The sequence below is a fragment of the Schizosaccharomyces octosporus genome (assembly GCF_000150505.1).
Source record: "Schizosaccharomyces octosporus yFS286 unplaced genomic scaffold supercont6.3, whole genome shotgun sequence".
NCBI lineage: Eukaryota > Fungi > Ascomycota > Schizosaccharomycetes > Schizosaccharomycetales > Schizosaccharomycetaceae > Schizosaccharomyces > Schizosaccharomyces octosporus.
Window position 1 is genome coordinate 1535875 of NW_013185621.1, and position 14527 is coordinate 1550401.

The following is a 14527-nucleotide window of genomic DNA, read 5'->3' on the forward strand; positions in this document are numbered from 1 at the left end:
TTTTCTTGTACAGACTCAACGTGACTCATCTACTTAAAATTATAACTTTCTTTTTTTTAACATTCGTCAATTGCACTTTATAAAATTTCACGACCCGTAAATAAAACATTTTTATATATAATTTATTTTCGTTTGTTTACCTATTTAAATGAATTTATGTAAGAAATCTAGTAACATAATACACTCCGTCTCTATATCTGAAGTTAAGCTTACATCGTAAGCGTACCGCTAAACGAGTATTGTAAGGCTTCCAAGAATTGGGAACTTCTACCTTTTTCAAACGGAAGTTTAAGAAAATGACTTCGAAGATGGCACAGAAGCCTGCATATGAGCTTTTCTCTAAGGAGACTAGGTCCTTTGTTTACGGAATGCAAACAAAGGCCGTCCAAGGAATGCTCGATTTTGACTATTTGTGTGGTAGACAAGTACCCTCTGTTGCAGCCATAATTTACACTTTTGGTAATTAAAAATTTTTCTTTTTTTTTTTTTCAATTCTGTTTCCATATTAATATTTGAATCAGGCGGCCAAAGTATTACCAAAATGTACTGGGGAACCAAGGAGATTCTCCTGCCAGTTTACCGTTCGGTGGAAGAGGTATGTATGCATGTGTTAGCCATACGAAAAAGCAACTTGAGAATTCTCTAAGGACATAAGAATTTGATGAAAGATTCAATGGTTGATTTACGGAATGGATTGACGGTAGCTATCAGAAAGGTTAAAGCGTTCTTGGTACCTAACGTAAACTATAGGCTTGCACTAAACATCCTGACGTTGATGTCGTTGTAAATTTTGCGTCCAGTCGTAGCGCCTTCCCTTCAACCATGGAATTAATGGATTATCCTCAGATCCGCTGTATTGCTATTATTGCCGAAGGTGTACCTGAACGACGCGCTCGTGAGATTCTACTAAAGTCCAAAGAAAAAAATGTCGTTATTATTGGACCAGCGACTGTCGGCGGTATTAAGCCAGGATGCTTTAAAATTGGTAACACAGGAGGTATGATGGATAACATAGTTGCATCAAAACTTTATCGCCCTGGCTCTGTCGCATATGTTTCCAAGTCAGGTGGTATGTCTAACGAATTAAACAATATCATCTCTCATAACACTGATGGTGTGTATGAAGGTATTGCTATCGGTGGTGATCGCTATCCTGGTACAACTTTCATTGACCATCTTTTGCGTTTTGAAGCCGATCCTGACTGTAAGTTGATGGTTTTACTTGGTGAAGTCGGTGGTGTTGAAGAGTATCGGGTTATTGAAGCCATCAAGAATGGTACTATAAAAAAACCCATTGTCGCATGGGCTATCGGTACTTGCTCTAGCATGTTCAAGACTGAGGTTCAATTTGGTCATGCTGGTTCCTTTGCGAACTCTGAAATGGAGACGGCAGTAGCTAAAAACAACGCTATGAGAAACGCTGGCATATACGTTCCCGATACATTTGAGAATCTTCCAGCCGTGTTACATAGCGTTTATGAAGAACTTGTGAATAAGGGCGATCTCACTCCCAAACCTGATCAAACCCCTCCAAATATTCCATTGGACTATGCTTGGGCAAAAGAATTGAGCATGGTCCGTAAGCCGTCTTCCTTTATTTGCTCTATCTCAAACGACCGCGGTCCTGAATTAACCTATAGCAACGTCCCTATTAGCAAAGTTTTTGAAGATGACCTTGGAATTGGAGGTGTTATTTCTCTATTATGGTTCCGTCGCCGTCTTCCTTCCTACGCTACAAAGTTTTTAGAAATGATTCTTCAACTCACAGCTGATCATGGGCCTTGTGTCTCAGGTGCCATGAACACCATTATTACCACAAGAGCTGGTAAGGATTTAATTTCTTCTTTAGTTTCTGGTTTGCTTACCATCGGTACCCGATTCGGTGGAGCCTTGGATGGTGCTGCACAAGAATTTTCAAAAGCATTTGACTCTGGTCTATCTCCCCGAGCCTTCGTTGATAGCTGCAGAAAAGCTAACAAACTTATTCCTGGTATTGGCCACAGAATTAAGAGTAGAAACAACCCGGACCTTCGTGTTGAGTTGGTAAAGCAGTATGTCAAAAAACATTTCCCTTCTACCAAACTTCTAGACTATGCTTTAGCAGTCGAGAATGTTACTACTTCGAAAAAAGATAATCTAATTTTGAACGTTGATGGCTGTATTGCGATATGTTTTGTTGACTTACTCCGTAATTGCGGCGAGTTCACCTTGGAAGAGGCCAACGAATATATCAACTTGGGTATTTTGAACGGCATGTTTGTTCTTGGACGTAGTATAGGTCTTATTGGTCATCACTTAGATCAAAAGCGCTTAAGAGCACCACTCTATCGCCATCCTTGGGACGACTTTTTGTATCTTTCTTAACTTGATTGATAATTTTGCCACTTCTTTACTATTTTTTGGTTTATGGTTTTAAATCTTCTTATACTTTTTTGCTACGTTTTTAAGTCTTGTCATTACATCCTTCCTCTTTTCAGTAGATTGAAATGAATAATATCTATGAGTACATCACTGTAGTCTAAACGAGCTTTAGATTTATTATTTTGATAATGCAGCAGTAGTTCATTCTTTCGCGGTATTGTGTCTTTGATATATGTTTTCAGGAGTAATAAGTAAGTCAAGAAACTCGTCTAGAGGGCTCATAGGAATTTGGTGATTTGGAAGAACTTGTTCCGACAAACATATCCCAACTGAGTTTCGACTTAGTAAATTGATTCAAAGAAAGCTTACCATACCTTTATAAATGTCGCATCTGGAACTATTTTGAGAACACCAAGCCTTGTAACGATGAATAAAATCATCATAATAACCTCTGCCATGACCAAGCCGTGCCAAGTTTGAATCGAAGGCTACGCCGGGCATTATTATTAGGTCACAGTAAATTTCATCATCCATTACTAGTTTTTTGTTTGTTAATGATCAAGGAGCCAATTTTTTTCTTTTTTTTTTTGCAAACCTTTTGGAGACAACCCGTCTGGTTCAGGAATTTGCCATTTATTTATGATCAACTGATCAGTACTGTATACTTGATACATTGACATTGTATGGCGTCCTTCACATTTGGGTAAAAAAACATTTTTTCCTATGGAGTAAGCATTTTTACTTAACAAGTAAGATGGTTGGTACTAACCTTGTTTCAGAGCTTGGTGAACAAGTTCATGAGTGCGTATTTCCATATGAGGCATGCTCATAAAAAGGCAAACATTTTTGCTCTTTATCCATTCAGGAAGACTTAAAACTTTTTCACAAACAGAACTAGCTTGTATGAGTCAGTTAAGCTTGCATCAAATATCGTTTATTTACATTCAGCTTCAATCAGTTGGTCACTCAAATCAGCTAGTACTTTTGACATTAACGACCGAATCTTTTTCTTATAGACCTGAGTCATGCTGAACGCTAAGTATATTTGTTTCTTTGATTGTTTCACGAAAAGCTCAATATTCAGATAGAATAATAAGTCAAGTCACTTTAAAGGCCTCTGTAATTAAGAATAAACTGTATATAAAAAAAAATAAAGCTGAATGAGTTATGCGTTAAAAATTTGGTGAAATATGCTTTCAATACAGTTTGGCGAGTCTGTAATTGGGCTTGGGACTTGAATTGCGAAAACACGTATAATGATTTTGAACTATTTTGGAAAAGTAAATCGAGAAGGATTTAATCCATTTGGAGATAATTACTATGTCTAGATTGTAACACTTCATTCAAACTCACATTCACCTATATCTGCTTCTACCTCTTCAAACCGTTGAATTTTGAAGAACTGAAGAACTGAAGAACACAGCACACATGACAATATAATGCAAATATAAAAGCAAAGTTATGATCCTTTATAATAGCGATGACTGACAACGAAATTCCTCTGTCAGAAAAGGAAATGACAGTACAAAGACTTTCCTTCATCAGCAAAGAAGAGCTATGGAAACTTATATCTACAGGACATATTGATATTCAAAAATATTCTAATTTACCATGCAAAGTATCACCAAACACAGAAGAAAAAAGACATACGTGTGAATTATCACCAGTAATTGCAGAGCATATCTCCTACCCTGTACGCAAGATTGACCTTCCCAAAAAGGCTGTTGAGAGTCTATCACTGTCTACTATAAGTAATGATGAATTTCAAAATCAAGCATGGCTTCTCCAGCAACAGCAAGCAAAGCTTACTGCCATGCAAGCTTCTTTGGAAAGAGTTAATTTAGAGTTAACTGCCTTAACAGAAAGGATTATTTTGCTGTATTACAAAGAGAATTGCAGAGTGGGCGCGTTATCCATAAAGAGAAGCTTAGCTTCTCTAATTCGGCCTTTCCTATACTGTCTAAAGGTATGCTAAAGTCTTAGTGAAGAAAAGTAAAAGGAGAAAATCATAATCAATAGCTTCAATTCTAACTATATTAGCTTTTTTTAAAGAACTCTGTCGTATTTCTAGCTGCTTGCTACTTTATGAAATCGCCTTCCTCTAAATGGATATTAGATTGCATTCGTCAGGCATTTCTGCTTCTTCGTCATTTAACAAGATTTCCGGCAATCCGATTTTCTACTCTTCATTTACTATTAAACTAATTTTTATTTATCGGCCTTGTTATTTTTCAATTGTGGTAATATTTAGTTTAAGTTGTGTTGACATACTCTTTGCCAACTCATTAATTACTTTTTAAGAGCCAATCAAGAATTTATTTATTACTTCGCAAATTACTTTATCTCTATCTTTTGCATCATGTTTATACCAAGTATGTAACAATTCTGATGATTTGTTCTAAGGTAGCACACATTGAATAAAGACGAATGGCTTCTATTGTCTCATAATGCATTTTTGCAGAATTGACTTCCAAGTATTTATGAATACTCAATAATAAAATCAGTCGTAACTATTTCCCCATGATTGTTAATGTCATTCACATTCAACAATGAATTATGATTTTCATTTCATGATAACTTATTGTTTATGCTTATATTTTTATTGAACATATAGATACTTGCAAAGGCACCTTGAGCAGTGATTTGTTTGTGCATTGCATGCATACCTTTACATGTTAGCACTGAATGGTCGCACCAGAATTGATTGCAAGACTTCACTTAAGTAATATATAATTTCTTATAATTATTCTTTACTAATGATGCTACTGAGGTACTCAACTAATGTGAGAAGACTCTGTTCAGAACTTTTTAAACATTCTGTTCACATATTTTTTTATCATATAAACAAGATAAATATGTCACCTGCGGGTAACGTGATAAGATGATATTCTGGGTGAACCTGCAACTTCCTTTCGTTGTTCAAGACGGTTTTATGGAAGAATATTAAGTCTCCTTATAATAGATAAAGCACGCTTTATAGTAGTATGCTAAACAAATTAAGTATAATACAACATTCAGACGTTATAAAGATTAAGGCAGCATAACGTTTTGTAGCATATCTAAGAAACCATCGGCCTACGAGTGTCTTTACCACAACTTAAAAACCAGAGTTCGAGTCATTGAGATGGACTCCCTAATTCGGTATTGTTCCGAAGAAATAGCATTAGATGGAAGCTCTGGTTGTGATATAGACCGTTTATGGTCATTTGCAGAAAACTTTTATTTCCGCCGGGGAATCGTGCAAAACTTGGATGATGATTATAAGGGGTTCATTTGGCCGGTTCTATTACAAGAAGATGGAATTGAACTTTGGATTGAGGACGCGAATTCTGCCAACAAACATCAAATAATAGACTCAATTCCATGGAATTATCAAGAAATTAGCCCCTTTTTTCGAACCCAGTTAAGGTTATTCGCTTCAGTGGATCGTCAATGGATTACTCTTACCTATAAAACAAAAGCAGATTCTAAAATACAACCGTTGGCTTTTGAACTACTTTCCTGTATTTCGAGATATCGCCACGAGGGTATAGATCGTATTCAGTTGTGCAAGGAGACAAGGCAAGAACCTAGAAGCGTGTTTGGCAGAATACAGGCTCTTGAAGATGCTTCTTTAATCTCAAAGGTATCTATTAGCCGCTCCAAGGCTCAAACCGCTTTATTAGTGTTAAAGCGCTTTGAGTCTGAGAATAGTACAATGAATGAATCTGTTGCACAAGTGTCTGGTGGCCAGGTTTACAATACTGATAAAATCCGGCATCAGATTTGCTCTGTAGTTCAAGAGTTTAAAAATGGCGTTTGTCGCCATGTAGATGCACGGACGAAGGTAGGTTTAAATCAAAATAAATGGGAACGAAGGTATTTTTCCCGTCAGACTAGTTATTTGCACAACAATGGCTATATTCGAAAATGCCTTACTTTCCTCCCGAATTCTCCTGATCGTTATATTCGATGCTTGCAGTTCCTAAAACATTATCCTATGCCTACTTCTGAGAATTTTAACCAAGATATGGACTTGTCAGATGCGGACGATAATGTAGAAGAAGAAGATTTGGAAGATGAAGAATCCCAGATTCCAATAAAAGGAGAGCTTGATTCTGCTTTCCTTCAACCACTTGAAGACGAATCACTTATGGTACCTCAATGGTCTCGATTTAATCCTTTGGAGTTCCAATGCTATGTCGCTGTCAGAAATTCAGGTTTAGACGGATTAATAACTTTACGAATTCTTCAGAAATTGACTGGATTGAAATTTAATAAACCTCTGTTCAAAGTTCTCGGTTCTCTCGTTGAAAATAAATCGTCTGTTCCTGACTACCTTTCTCATTTAGTTCTTACTAGAATTGAAGATAAGACAAACAAATCTAGACAATATCGTTATTTTACTTTGCATAACCAAATTCAACGATTGCTACGAGATGGTTTATCGGCTGACGAAATTACAAAAATAGCCCGCAATGTACATCCTACTGCTGGCGAGTTTCCTCCGTATAATACCTCTCTTTTTAAAGATGCGAATACTCTTTCGAATGAAAACAATTCTTCCATTTATTCACCTGATGGTATGACTGTTTTGCCAAAGAAGAGAGGCCGTCCTAAGAAAGGCACGCCGAAAAGTGCTCCTCCCACATCCTCCCCAATTAAACAAGAAAACTCTTTATCTGTCTCAGTCTCCTCTCCAGTTCCTCCAAATCAACTTGATTTTTCCAGTTCTCAAGGTACACCTTCAAACCAGCCGTCCCTAATGGTTAACTCTGATTCGAATAATTTAAATTCCGAAGCCAGTGTTGACGTGAATGATAATAATTCCTTACCGTCAAGACCAAGTGAGCTCGATTCTTTATTCGAATTGTCTCTAAAAAGTCAGAGAGAAGATGCCTTAAGAGAATCGCTTCCTCCTCCGAAGTCTGAAACATCTATACTTGATGTACCGTATACTCCTTTTGGAAATATTGATATGAATATAAATCAAATTCTACCAAATTCTTCCGAAAATTCTATCTTAGAAGACCCTTCAACGACTGTTTCAAATCGTCCTCGACAGGTTGTGGATTTTGTGATGCTACAAAGGAAGTCACTTATTATGGCTTACTTAGAAGAGAAAAATGGAGCTTTTGAGATTTCGAAGAATATGTATGAAGATTTGGCAGATTTGAAGGTACGACGAGACCCCAATTCTGTTAGAACTGTTATGGATCGCAGAACACTCCGTCAAACCCTTGATAAATTACTACATGAAAAAAAAGTTCGTAAGGTTGTTATTGCTTTCGAAAATGGGTTTGGTAAGTTAATAAGGAAGGACATCATTGTCAGATACAATATGAAGTCTGATGATCCTAGACTTTATGATATGAAACATCAAATGATGAGAAATGAATCCGAATTTCGCAATGATAAAGATATACTGAGAGGTGTTGAAATTGATATTCCCGATAGACCCAGAAGTAAAAGGCGAAAACAAGCATTGCCGGTGGAAGAAATAAAGGCCCGAAGAGAATCTCGAGCTTTTGAAAAGAATATAAGAAAACAAAAAGAAAAAGAAGATCCAATGGAATTAGCACAAAAACTTCTTGAATCGCTGGCACCTACATTAAGTCAACCTGTTACAACTGAAGAAAGTACATTGGAATCGCAGCCACTTAGTAAAGCCTCCAATAAAGTAAGAAAGGATCGTTATGCACCTCTACCAGAACTTGATTACTACCCCAGTGCTACGCATTCTAGTAAGCGATCAGTAAAAAGATTCAAGAGTGACTTTACCGCCGAAGAAGACGATACTTTAATCAGAGCGGTGGTTATTATTCAGGTACAGTATGGTGGAGTTCATCGTAATATAAAGTGGGAGGCTGTTCAAAAATGTTTTCCAAGCCGTGATATTACCTCCTTGAGTCGGAGGTATATTTCAATCCGGCAACATACGAAATACAAAAGTCTACAACAATTTCTCTTGGCTAATTGGACAAGAATGTATCAGGATGCTGTCACTCGAGGGGATCTCGAGTCGTATCCAGAAAACGCTGATAGTTTTGACCCTATGCCTTCCGTTAAAGCATCATATCGACCCTACATAATAAGCTCTTCGGATATATCTTCTTCAAATCTTCCAGACAGCTTAGAACAACTGTATGAAAAATATGATGTTGAAATGGTGAAAGATGGGAAAGATCCCAAAGACTTGTTGTTCGATACTTCCCTTTCCGCCATGGCAAGAATGAATATTTATTCAGATATACCGTTCATTAAGCCCATTTATGAGGATAATATAAATAATGAAGAAGAAGAAAAGAAAGTTGATTTAACTACTCTTGAAGCTAAATCCACTATCAAGAGTATTTTAGCTATTCCCGATTCAGACTACGATTCCCGATTCGCACAATCGCGATTACTTAAATTTCCTGAAGAAGTATTGCTTTCTGCTCATAACGATCTTATCCGGAAAGATATTGTAGCACGTGTGCACTCTGAGTCAAACCGGGTGCAACCAGGAAGAAATTATCACTTTACAGATAAATTCGCTAACTCACTTAAATCTCCATTTCCTCCATTTCTGTTGCTTCAGGCTCCTAGGTTTTACAATTTTCTGGCGGATGGTTTTCGTGAAGGTAAAAGCCATATGATACAAGAAGCTTGCAACAGTGGTACGGTCGCTTGTGTTTTAGATCTTTTCAGTCGAGGAAAAGTTGAGGCCTCAATAATAAACAGTAAGTTCAACGAGTTTGGCCTAGCTGAGGGATATCGGACCCGTTTACTGGAACATGAAAATATAAAAATGGATTTAATACTTAGCAAGAAAGCTAATGATTCTTTTGAACCTATTGACTCTTCGTCATTAATACCTCCCCCTAGTTATGAACCTCGGTTATGGCTCGATGGTAACAAAGGCACTATTGACCAAATCTGGTTGGAAATAAAACAAGCTATCATTTATCAGTTGCTTAGGAGACCTGGAATACAGAGAAAGGAACTCGGAAGAATATTGAGCCCTGGTTTAGATGATAATGAGTTACGAGAAATAATAGAGTACTTTTTAATAGCTGGCGCCGCCATTGAGAAGAATGGTCTTTTCCTAAATCCAGGATTTTACCAGAAATTAATTTAAGCATCTGATACTGCCGTCGATTGTCTTTTGCAATATCGGTATCTGCAAGGTCTGTCATTCTAATTTCTTAAGTGCATTTATTCTGTGCGATGACAAAACCTAAAGATCGTTAGGCAGTTTGTATATTAAAGGGGAATATATTTATGTGCGGTATGATATATATACGATTTAGAAAATGATGTTGGAATATAAAAAGATAGACATAATACAAAATTTGGTCCAAAGATCTTTACTTTTAATAATTGTAGACGAATAATAGAAATTACTCATAAACTCACTTTATTTCTACTAGACATTAAATTACGGCCGTACCAAGGTGAAAATATCAGTTCCTGTCCGATTGCTACAGTTAAAACGTTTATGGGGCTCGTTAGTTCAATATTGTGGCTGTAGACAACATTTGGAATCCGGGATGCTATAGGTTTTCTATAATTCTTTATTCATATTTTTACTTTTAGTTTTAACATCTTTTTTCAGCGTCGTAAAACAGCATCCAATGTTTAAGATCACTACTGTGTGTCTAATCCATATAGCTATACGTTGTATCAACGATCTCATATATCACTCTTTATTTTGCATTTTATATGAGCTTCGTAAGTTATTCCTGTACATTCAACCAAGGCCATTTGGAAACGAGTCTTCAAGCAGCCAGTTTGTCAATTGGCAATCTTTAATTATACTCTTACCGTAAGCTTTGTAGTTTTCAAACAAACAAGCGAAAACCAAATACTTAGATTATAATCAGATTATTTTTCTTAAACTGAATCATAAGGTGCAATTCCCACCATGTTGTTTTCATAGTCAAAAGAAGTAAAGATATTGTTGAAGAAAGTATCTCCAAAATTGAGTTGGTTATTACCATCCAGAGAACCTTGATGAATGAAAGAGGTCCAGCAGGCGCCGTCCTGTTGTGTAGCATAATCATCGACCGACCACTGATATCTTTGACCGTTGAGCTCAAATGCGATGTCAGGAGCATCGCAAGGTATACGACCATCACCCGAATCTCCCAAAAGAGGACTGAGCGAAGATGCAATCTTTGTATCCAGCAAATTTACTGTAGCACCTGTGTCCAACACTGCTTTATATTTACTACCCTTTTCTAAAATGCAAGTCTCATTTCCATTCTTGTCTATGACACAGATACTGGTGACGGTCACACAGAAGCCATCCGGTGTACAGTTGTTGTTATCGTGCCAAGACACGCCCTTTTTTTCTAGATCAGAATGAGTCTCGCCAAGTATCAAGGAGCTATCGTTGGGATTTTTGGTGATATTAAAGGAGGCTGTCGCAGGGGAAATGAGTTTTTTGTCAAAAAGGGCACGAAACGCATTTGTTCCAGATTCAAAAGATCCAGTACCCCTTGACATACCCATGATTCCACTGTCGCCATATGTTTTGTAACTGAACAGACTTGCCGTTGTCGCAGCACCAAAAACCTGATCGGGAATTTCAAGGTCCCCAAATCGGAATGTGTCTGAATACATCTCTGTATCTATAGCACCTGATACATAGCCCATATTATTTGTATTTCCATGATTGTAGGCTGTGGACGATTGTGAAGGATCATACAATTCTGGATTATCCTCGCAGCTAGTCCCAGTGCAATTTTTCATTGGCACCCATAGATCAGTACTGCCTGTATCAAGAAGCACATTGAATGTCTGTGCTGGTGTACCAAGGCCGACTTGCACAGAGTACGCTACACCCCAATGACGTCCTCCCAATGGTCGTCGCATTTCGGAACGCTTTACATTAGTTGCATTACTGAAATTTGTGTCTTCCACCCTGTCGGTGTGATTCGAATGTGGTGAGGTTACTACTCTTTTCAGCGGCAGGGTAATGGGTGAAGAAGCTCTTACCTGATCGGTAGCAACCAGCAATAAGATGAGGGTAGAACAGAATGTAAGAAAGAGCATTCCCAAAAAATTGCTTTTTTCGATGATTATTGAAATCGTATAGGAAAAAGAGCTATATATAGCTGTTTCATTTTGTCCAAATCAAGAATATCAGTTCACTTTTTCTTCGTCGTTACAATGAAGTGGGGTTGTAAATTACGTTTCTCTTTTTTTTTCTTCCTTTTCCTTAAGTATTGATTTTGTAAATAGTGTTTTATCACTCTTACTGATGAAATCTTTCATCCCTCAGTACCGTATTCATTATGGCCTTTTTAGTAGTACACTTAGATCATTCACTTAGGATTTAGAAATGGACAGTTTATTAATGAAATAAGACTGATTCCAAGAGATAATCCGGATTTATCATGAGGTAGAAAGAAAGAAAACGCTTGTCATTGAGTAGTAAAGTGAGAGAAACGGAGCAGTTCACGGATCTAATATTTGTACAGTGAGCGGCCGTCCAATTGATCCAGTTTGGCAACTTTTATTTTTACATCATGAAACGAAGGAGACTTACATGACGAATTTCTAGTCATCTCGATCTTCCCTTTACTTTTAGTTGCTTTCAAGCTTAGCTGCGTTATACATTGCGGTATAACCGCTGGTCCATCATATTGGAGAAAAAGAAGAAGGATAGTCTTAAAAAGAACTTCTCAAGATTCACCAATCGCGAGTCGAACCAGGAGCGAAGATTTAAAAGGCATCCACGTAAACGCTACACAAGCGATGCAAAATAACATTTTCCGACGTTTATAAGAAACGTGTACATTTTCTATAAGAAAGAAATAGGGGTTCAGTCTTTTCTTAAAGTCCTGAAAAGCTTCAAGTTTTAAAGTCATTATTCGATACGTAATAAAGTATACATATGCAGTATTCCTCTTCTCCTGTACGTCACAGAGTATCCTAACCTATTTACGGTTCTTACTGTAGCACTCGTTTGTCTTACAAGAACGACAAAAGGTAAAAGCAGAGGGCTGTTTGGGACTTTCACCCACGACCAACATCACCCAAGTTGGAATCAAACCACTAGATCAAACCGTCAAACTTTTCATATATTTGATAGGTCCTATTCGTGTTGTTTCTATAAACAAGCTAGGTTTTATGCCTGGAAGTATTACTATTATCTGCTGTTGTCGAAACTTTTAGATCTTGTCACATCCGAGCATTTTATGATTTTTTAATACATGATAGTGTTTTAAGTATAATGATGGAAAATAATACTTGTGAGCGTGCACGCACCGAAAACAACAAAGATAGCCTATTGATCTGTCTTAAAAACTAAAGGATATTTCAGTATTCTTTGTCTGTCATTCAAAGTAAACGATTTTTGGATTTTCGACGAGAGGTCCTTTGTTTACTTTTTGTAATAACCGACTCGTTTACATTATCCATTAATAATATTTACGGTGAAAAGCGAAAAGCCGAATAATTGTAACAAGGATGTGACCAGTCAGTGACATAATGTCGCTGCTTTATGAAGTTGAGACATGCGAAAAACCATTACCAAGATTTTTTTTCATACCTATCTTTGGTTTTAGACAGAATTTACTCAAGGTATTGATTTTCTTTAGAAACAAGGAACAATTCCTTTTTTTACAGGTCCCTGAAAAGTGGAACCGATTTCTACAGACTTTTCTTGGTAATTCTAGTTGATTTTGTTTCAGCTATAGATATTGGTGCTCTTTTGGTTTTTGGTTTGCCATTGCAAAAATGAAGAATAAATACAGCCCTGTTTCAGACTCTGACGAGTCTTTTAAAACGCTCATTGATGAGAAATCAGATATACATTCTTCAGAGGTTACGCCTCCTCCGTATTCAGGTAAGATTTACTGAAATAGAAAGGAAGGGTTGGTTTTTTATATGTTTGTTGAAAAAATCTAGGTTAAAAGCAGTTTTGATGAAGAATCATGTTTGTTTGTTTACTTGTTGTGTTTAAGATTAATAAACTTGTTGATTACCATCAGCAGACTTGACAAACGCTCTATCCTTTCTCAAACAACAAGAGCATTCATCACTAATACATTCATTAGCTCCGAACAAATTTATTGATTTAGAAATGGCTGATGGATCTGCTCAGCATTCTGCCCAAGAGTCCACTAACATTACTGGGTCGAATTCGACATATTCAAAGTGGGTTTCAGCGAATATCTCTTTTTTTTGCGTCTCTTGGGTACATTGGGGCTTATTGTATTCTTCTCGTAATGTTCTTTTATTTCAAGGTTCCTGTGAGGGCGCAAGACTTTTGGGGACTTTTTGGCGGATTTATTGGGGCGATATCATTATTTCTCTATTGTAAGTTAGCGCTATGTTTTATTTTTACTAACTATTAGCAATATCTCTAATTCCTAAAGAATGGTTCAAGCAAACTGGTAGAGTGCTGTCCTACTTATTCACGCAAATTTGTAGTGTACTGTCCAACATGTGTGTCGCAGTAATATGTACGGCTTCTCTGAATGCCCCTTGCTATTCCGTGTATTATTTTGTAAAGAAGGTAATAGGATTTGAAAAGATGGACAAAGGGTTTTTCTATTTTGTTTGCATTGTTAACGTTGCCGTGTTTGTTTTATTTTGGAGTATGTCTTACACCTTGCGAAATATTCTAACTGGTTCTAGGTACGGATACGCGACAACTTCGAATCTTCATTGCTGATTTAGGAAATGGCATGGGAAACATGGTGAATGCCATAGGAAACGGCGCAGTTGTCATAGGAAACGGTGCAGATGTCATAGGAAACGGTGCAGATGTCATAGGAAACGGCATAAGAAATGCTGCGAATTATTTTCGTATGTACTGTTGGTATGTACATTACGTAAATGCTTCCTATCATAGAGCAATTATTAACCAAGTCCGACAGATCCAGAAAATGAAGCACCTCGTAACGAGGAAATTGAGCTTCAACCTCTTGCTGAGCAAAGCGCTGAAGTTTGAGTTTTAACGAATCTTCTTCATCCCTCCTATAAATCACATTTTCGTTGGAAGCATTCATATCAATTGCAATCCCTCGAGTTTCTGTATTCTTGTCCACAAAAGTAAGCACAGCTTCATTCGGCAGGTTGGATTGCTTTTCACGTTCATTCTTTTATGTATTTAAGAATTCGTCTCGCAATAGTGTTATTTATGAATCGTTCGTTTTCTTTGTGACGAAAATTTTTGTTAATGCAACCTTTT

General features: G+C 37.0%; 6 protein-coding genes across 6 annotated transcripts; 4 read left to right on the forward strand and 2 right to left on the reverse strand.

Moving 5' to 3' along the window:
• The first annotated feature begins 183 nt into the window (after nt 1-183).
• On the forward strand, nt 184-2579 carry SOCG_01235 (ATP citrate synthase subunit 1). Its single transcript, XM_013164190.1, has 3 exons — nt 184-459; nt 522-595; nt 751-2579. Exons 1-3 carry the CDS (start codon nt 297-299, stop codon nt 2362-2364), a joined length of 1851 nt encoding a protein of 616 aa, XP_013019644.1. The 5' UTR covers nt 184-296; the 3' UTR covers nt 2365-2579.
• On the reverse strand, nt 2437-4006 carry SOCG_01236 (5-formyltetrahydrofolate cyclo-ligase). Its single transcript, XM_013164191.1, has 5 exons — nt 3304-4006; nt 3131-3259; nt 2957-3082; nt 2736-2897; nt 2437-2690 (listed from the first exon to the last, which is right to left on the reverse strand). The coding sequence occupies exons 1-5, from the start codon at nt 3386-3388 to the stop codon at nt 2563-2565; spliced, it is 630 nt and encodes a 209-aa protein (XP_013019645.1). The 5' UTR covers nt 3389-4006; the 3' UTR covers nt 2437-2562.
• Nucleotides 2695-4879, forward strand: SOCG_01237 (uncharacterized protein). The gene is made up of 3 exons (XM_013164192.1): nt 2695-3089; nt 3141-4327; nt 4402-4879. Exons 2-3 carry the CDS (start codon nt 3842-3844, stop codon nt 4564-4566), a joined length of 651 nt encoding a protein of 216 aa, XP_013019646.1. The 5' UTR covers nt 2695-3089; nt 3141-3841; the 3' UTR covers nt 4567-4879.
• Nucleotides 4880-5465: 586 nt separating this feature from the next.
• On the forward strand, nt 5466-9809 carry SOCG_01238 (transcription factor tfiiic complex b box binding subunit sfc3). Its single transcript, XM_013164193.1, has one exon. The coding sequence runs from the start codon at nt 5486-5488 to the stop codon at nt 9458-9460; it is 3975 nt and encodes a 1324-aa protein (XP_013019647.1). The 5' UTR covers nt 5466-5485; the 3' UTR covers nt 9461-9809.
• Nucleotides 9738-12215, reverse strand: SOCG_01239 (cathepsin D). The gene has a single exon (XM_013164194.1). The coding sequence runs from the start codon at nt 11377-11379 to the stop codon at nt 10216-10218; it is 1164 nt and encodes a 387-aa protein (XP_013019648.1). The 5' UTR covers nt 11380-12215; the 3' UTR covers nt 9738-10215.
• Nucleotides 12216-13068: 853 nt separating this feature from the next.
• SOCG_01240 (uncharacterized protein) lies at nt 13069-14287 on the forward strand (the record flags this gene model as incomplete). The annotated part of the gene is made up of 6 exons (XM_013164195.1): nt 13069-13177; nt 13389-13528; nt 13578-13650; nt 13689-13931; nt 13972-14142; nt 14214-14287. 6 exons carry the CDS (start codon nt 13069-13071, stop codon nt 14285-14287), a joined length of 810 nt encoding a protein of 269 aa, XP_013019649.1.
• Nucleotides 14288-14527: the final 240 nt, after the last annotated feature.

Coding starts and splice junctions, on each gene's coding strand:
- SOCG_01235 (XM_013164190.1), top strand. CDS start 297: ATGACTTCGAAGATGGCACAGAAGCCTGCATATGAGCTTTTCTCTAAG. Junction 460..521: donor AGCCATAATTTACACTTTTG/GTAATTAAAAAT, acceptor TATTTGAATCAG/GCGGCCAAAGTATTACCAAA. Junction 596..750: donor TTTACCGTTCGGTGGAAGAG/GTATGTATGCAT, acceptor CGTAAACTATAG/GCTTGCACTAAACATCCTGA.
- SOCG_01236 (XM_013164191.1), bottom strand. CDS start 3,388: ATGACTCAGGTCTATAAGAAAAAGATTCGGTCGTTAATGTCAAAAGTA. Junction 2,898..2,956: donor AGACGGGTTGTCTCCAAAAG/GTTTGCAAAAAA, acceptor ACAAAAAACTAG/TAATGGATGATGAAATTTAC. Junction 2,691..2,735: donor CAGATGCGACATTTATAAAG/GTATGGTAAGCT, acceptor GTCGAAACTCAG/TTGGGATATGTTTGTCGGAA.
- SOCG_01237 (XM_013164192.1), top strand. CDS start 3,842: ATGACTGACAACGAAATTCCTCTGTCAGAAAAGGAAATGACAGTACAA. Junction 4,328..4,401: donor CTTTCCTATACTGTCTAAAG/GTATGCTAAAGT, acceptor TAACTATATTAG/CTTTTTTTAAAGAACTCTGT.
- SOCG_01238 (XM_013164193.1), top strand. CDS start 5,486: ATGGACTCCCTAATTCGGTATTGTTCCGAAGAAATAGCATTAGATGGA.
- SOCG_01239 (XM_013164194.1), bottom strand. CDS start 11,379: ATGCTCTTTCTTACATTCTGTTCTACCCTCATCTTATTGCTGGTTGCT.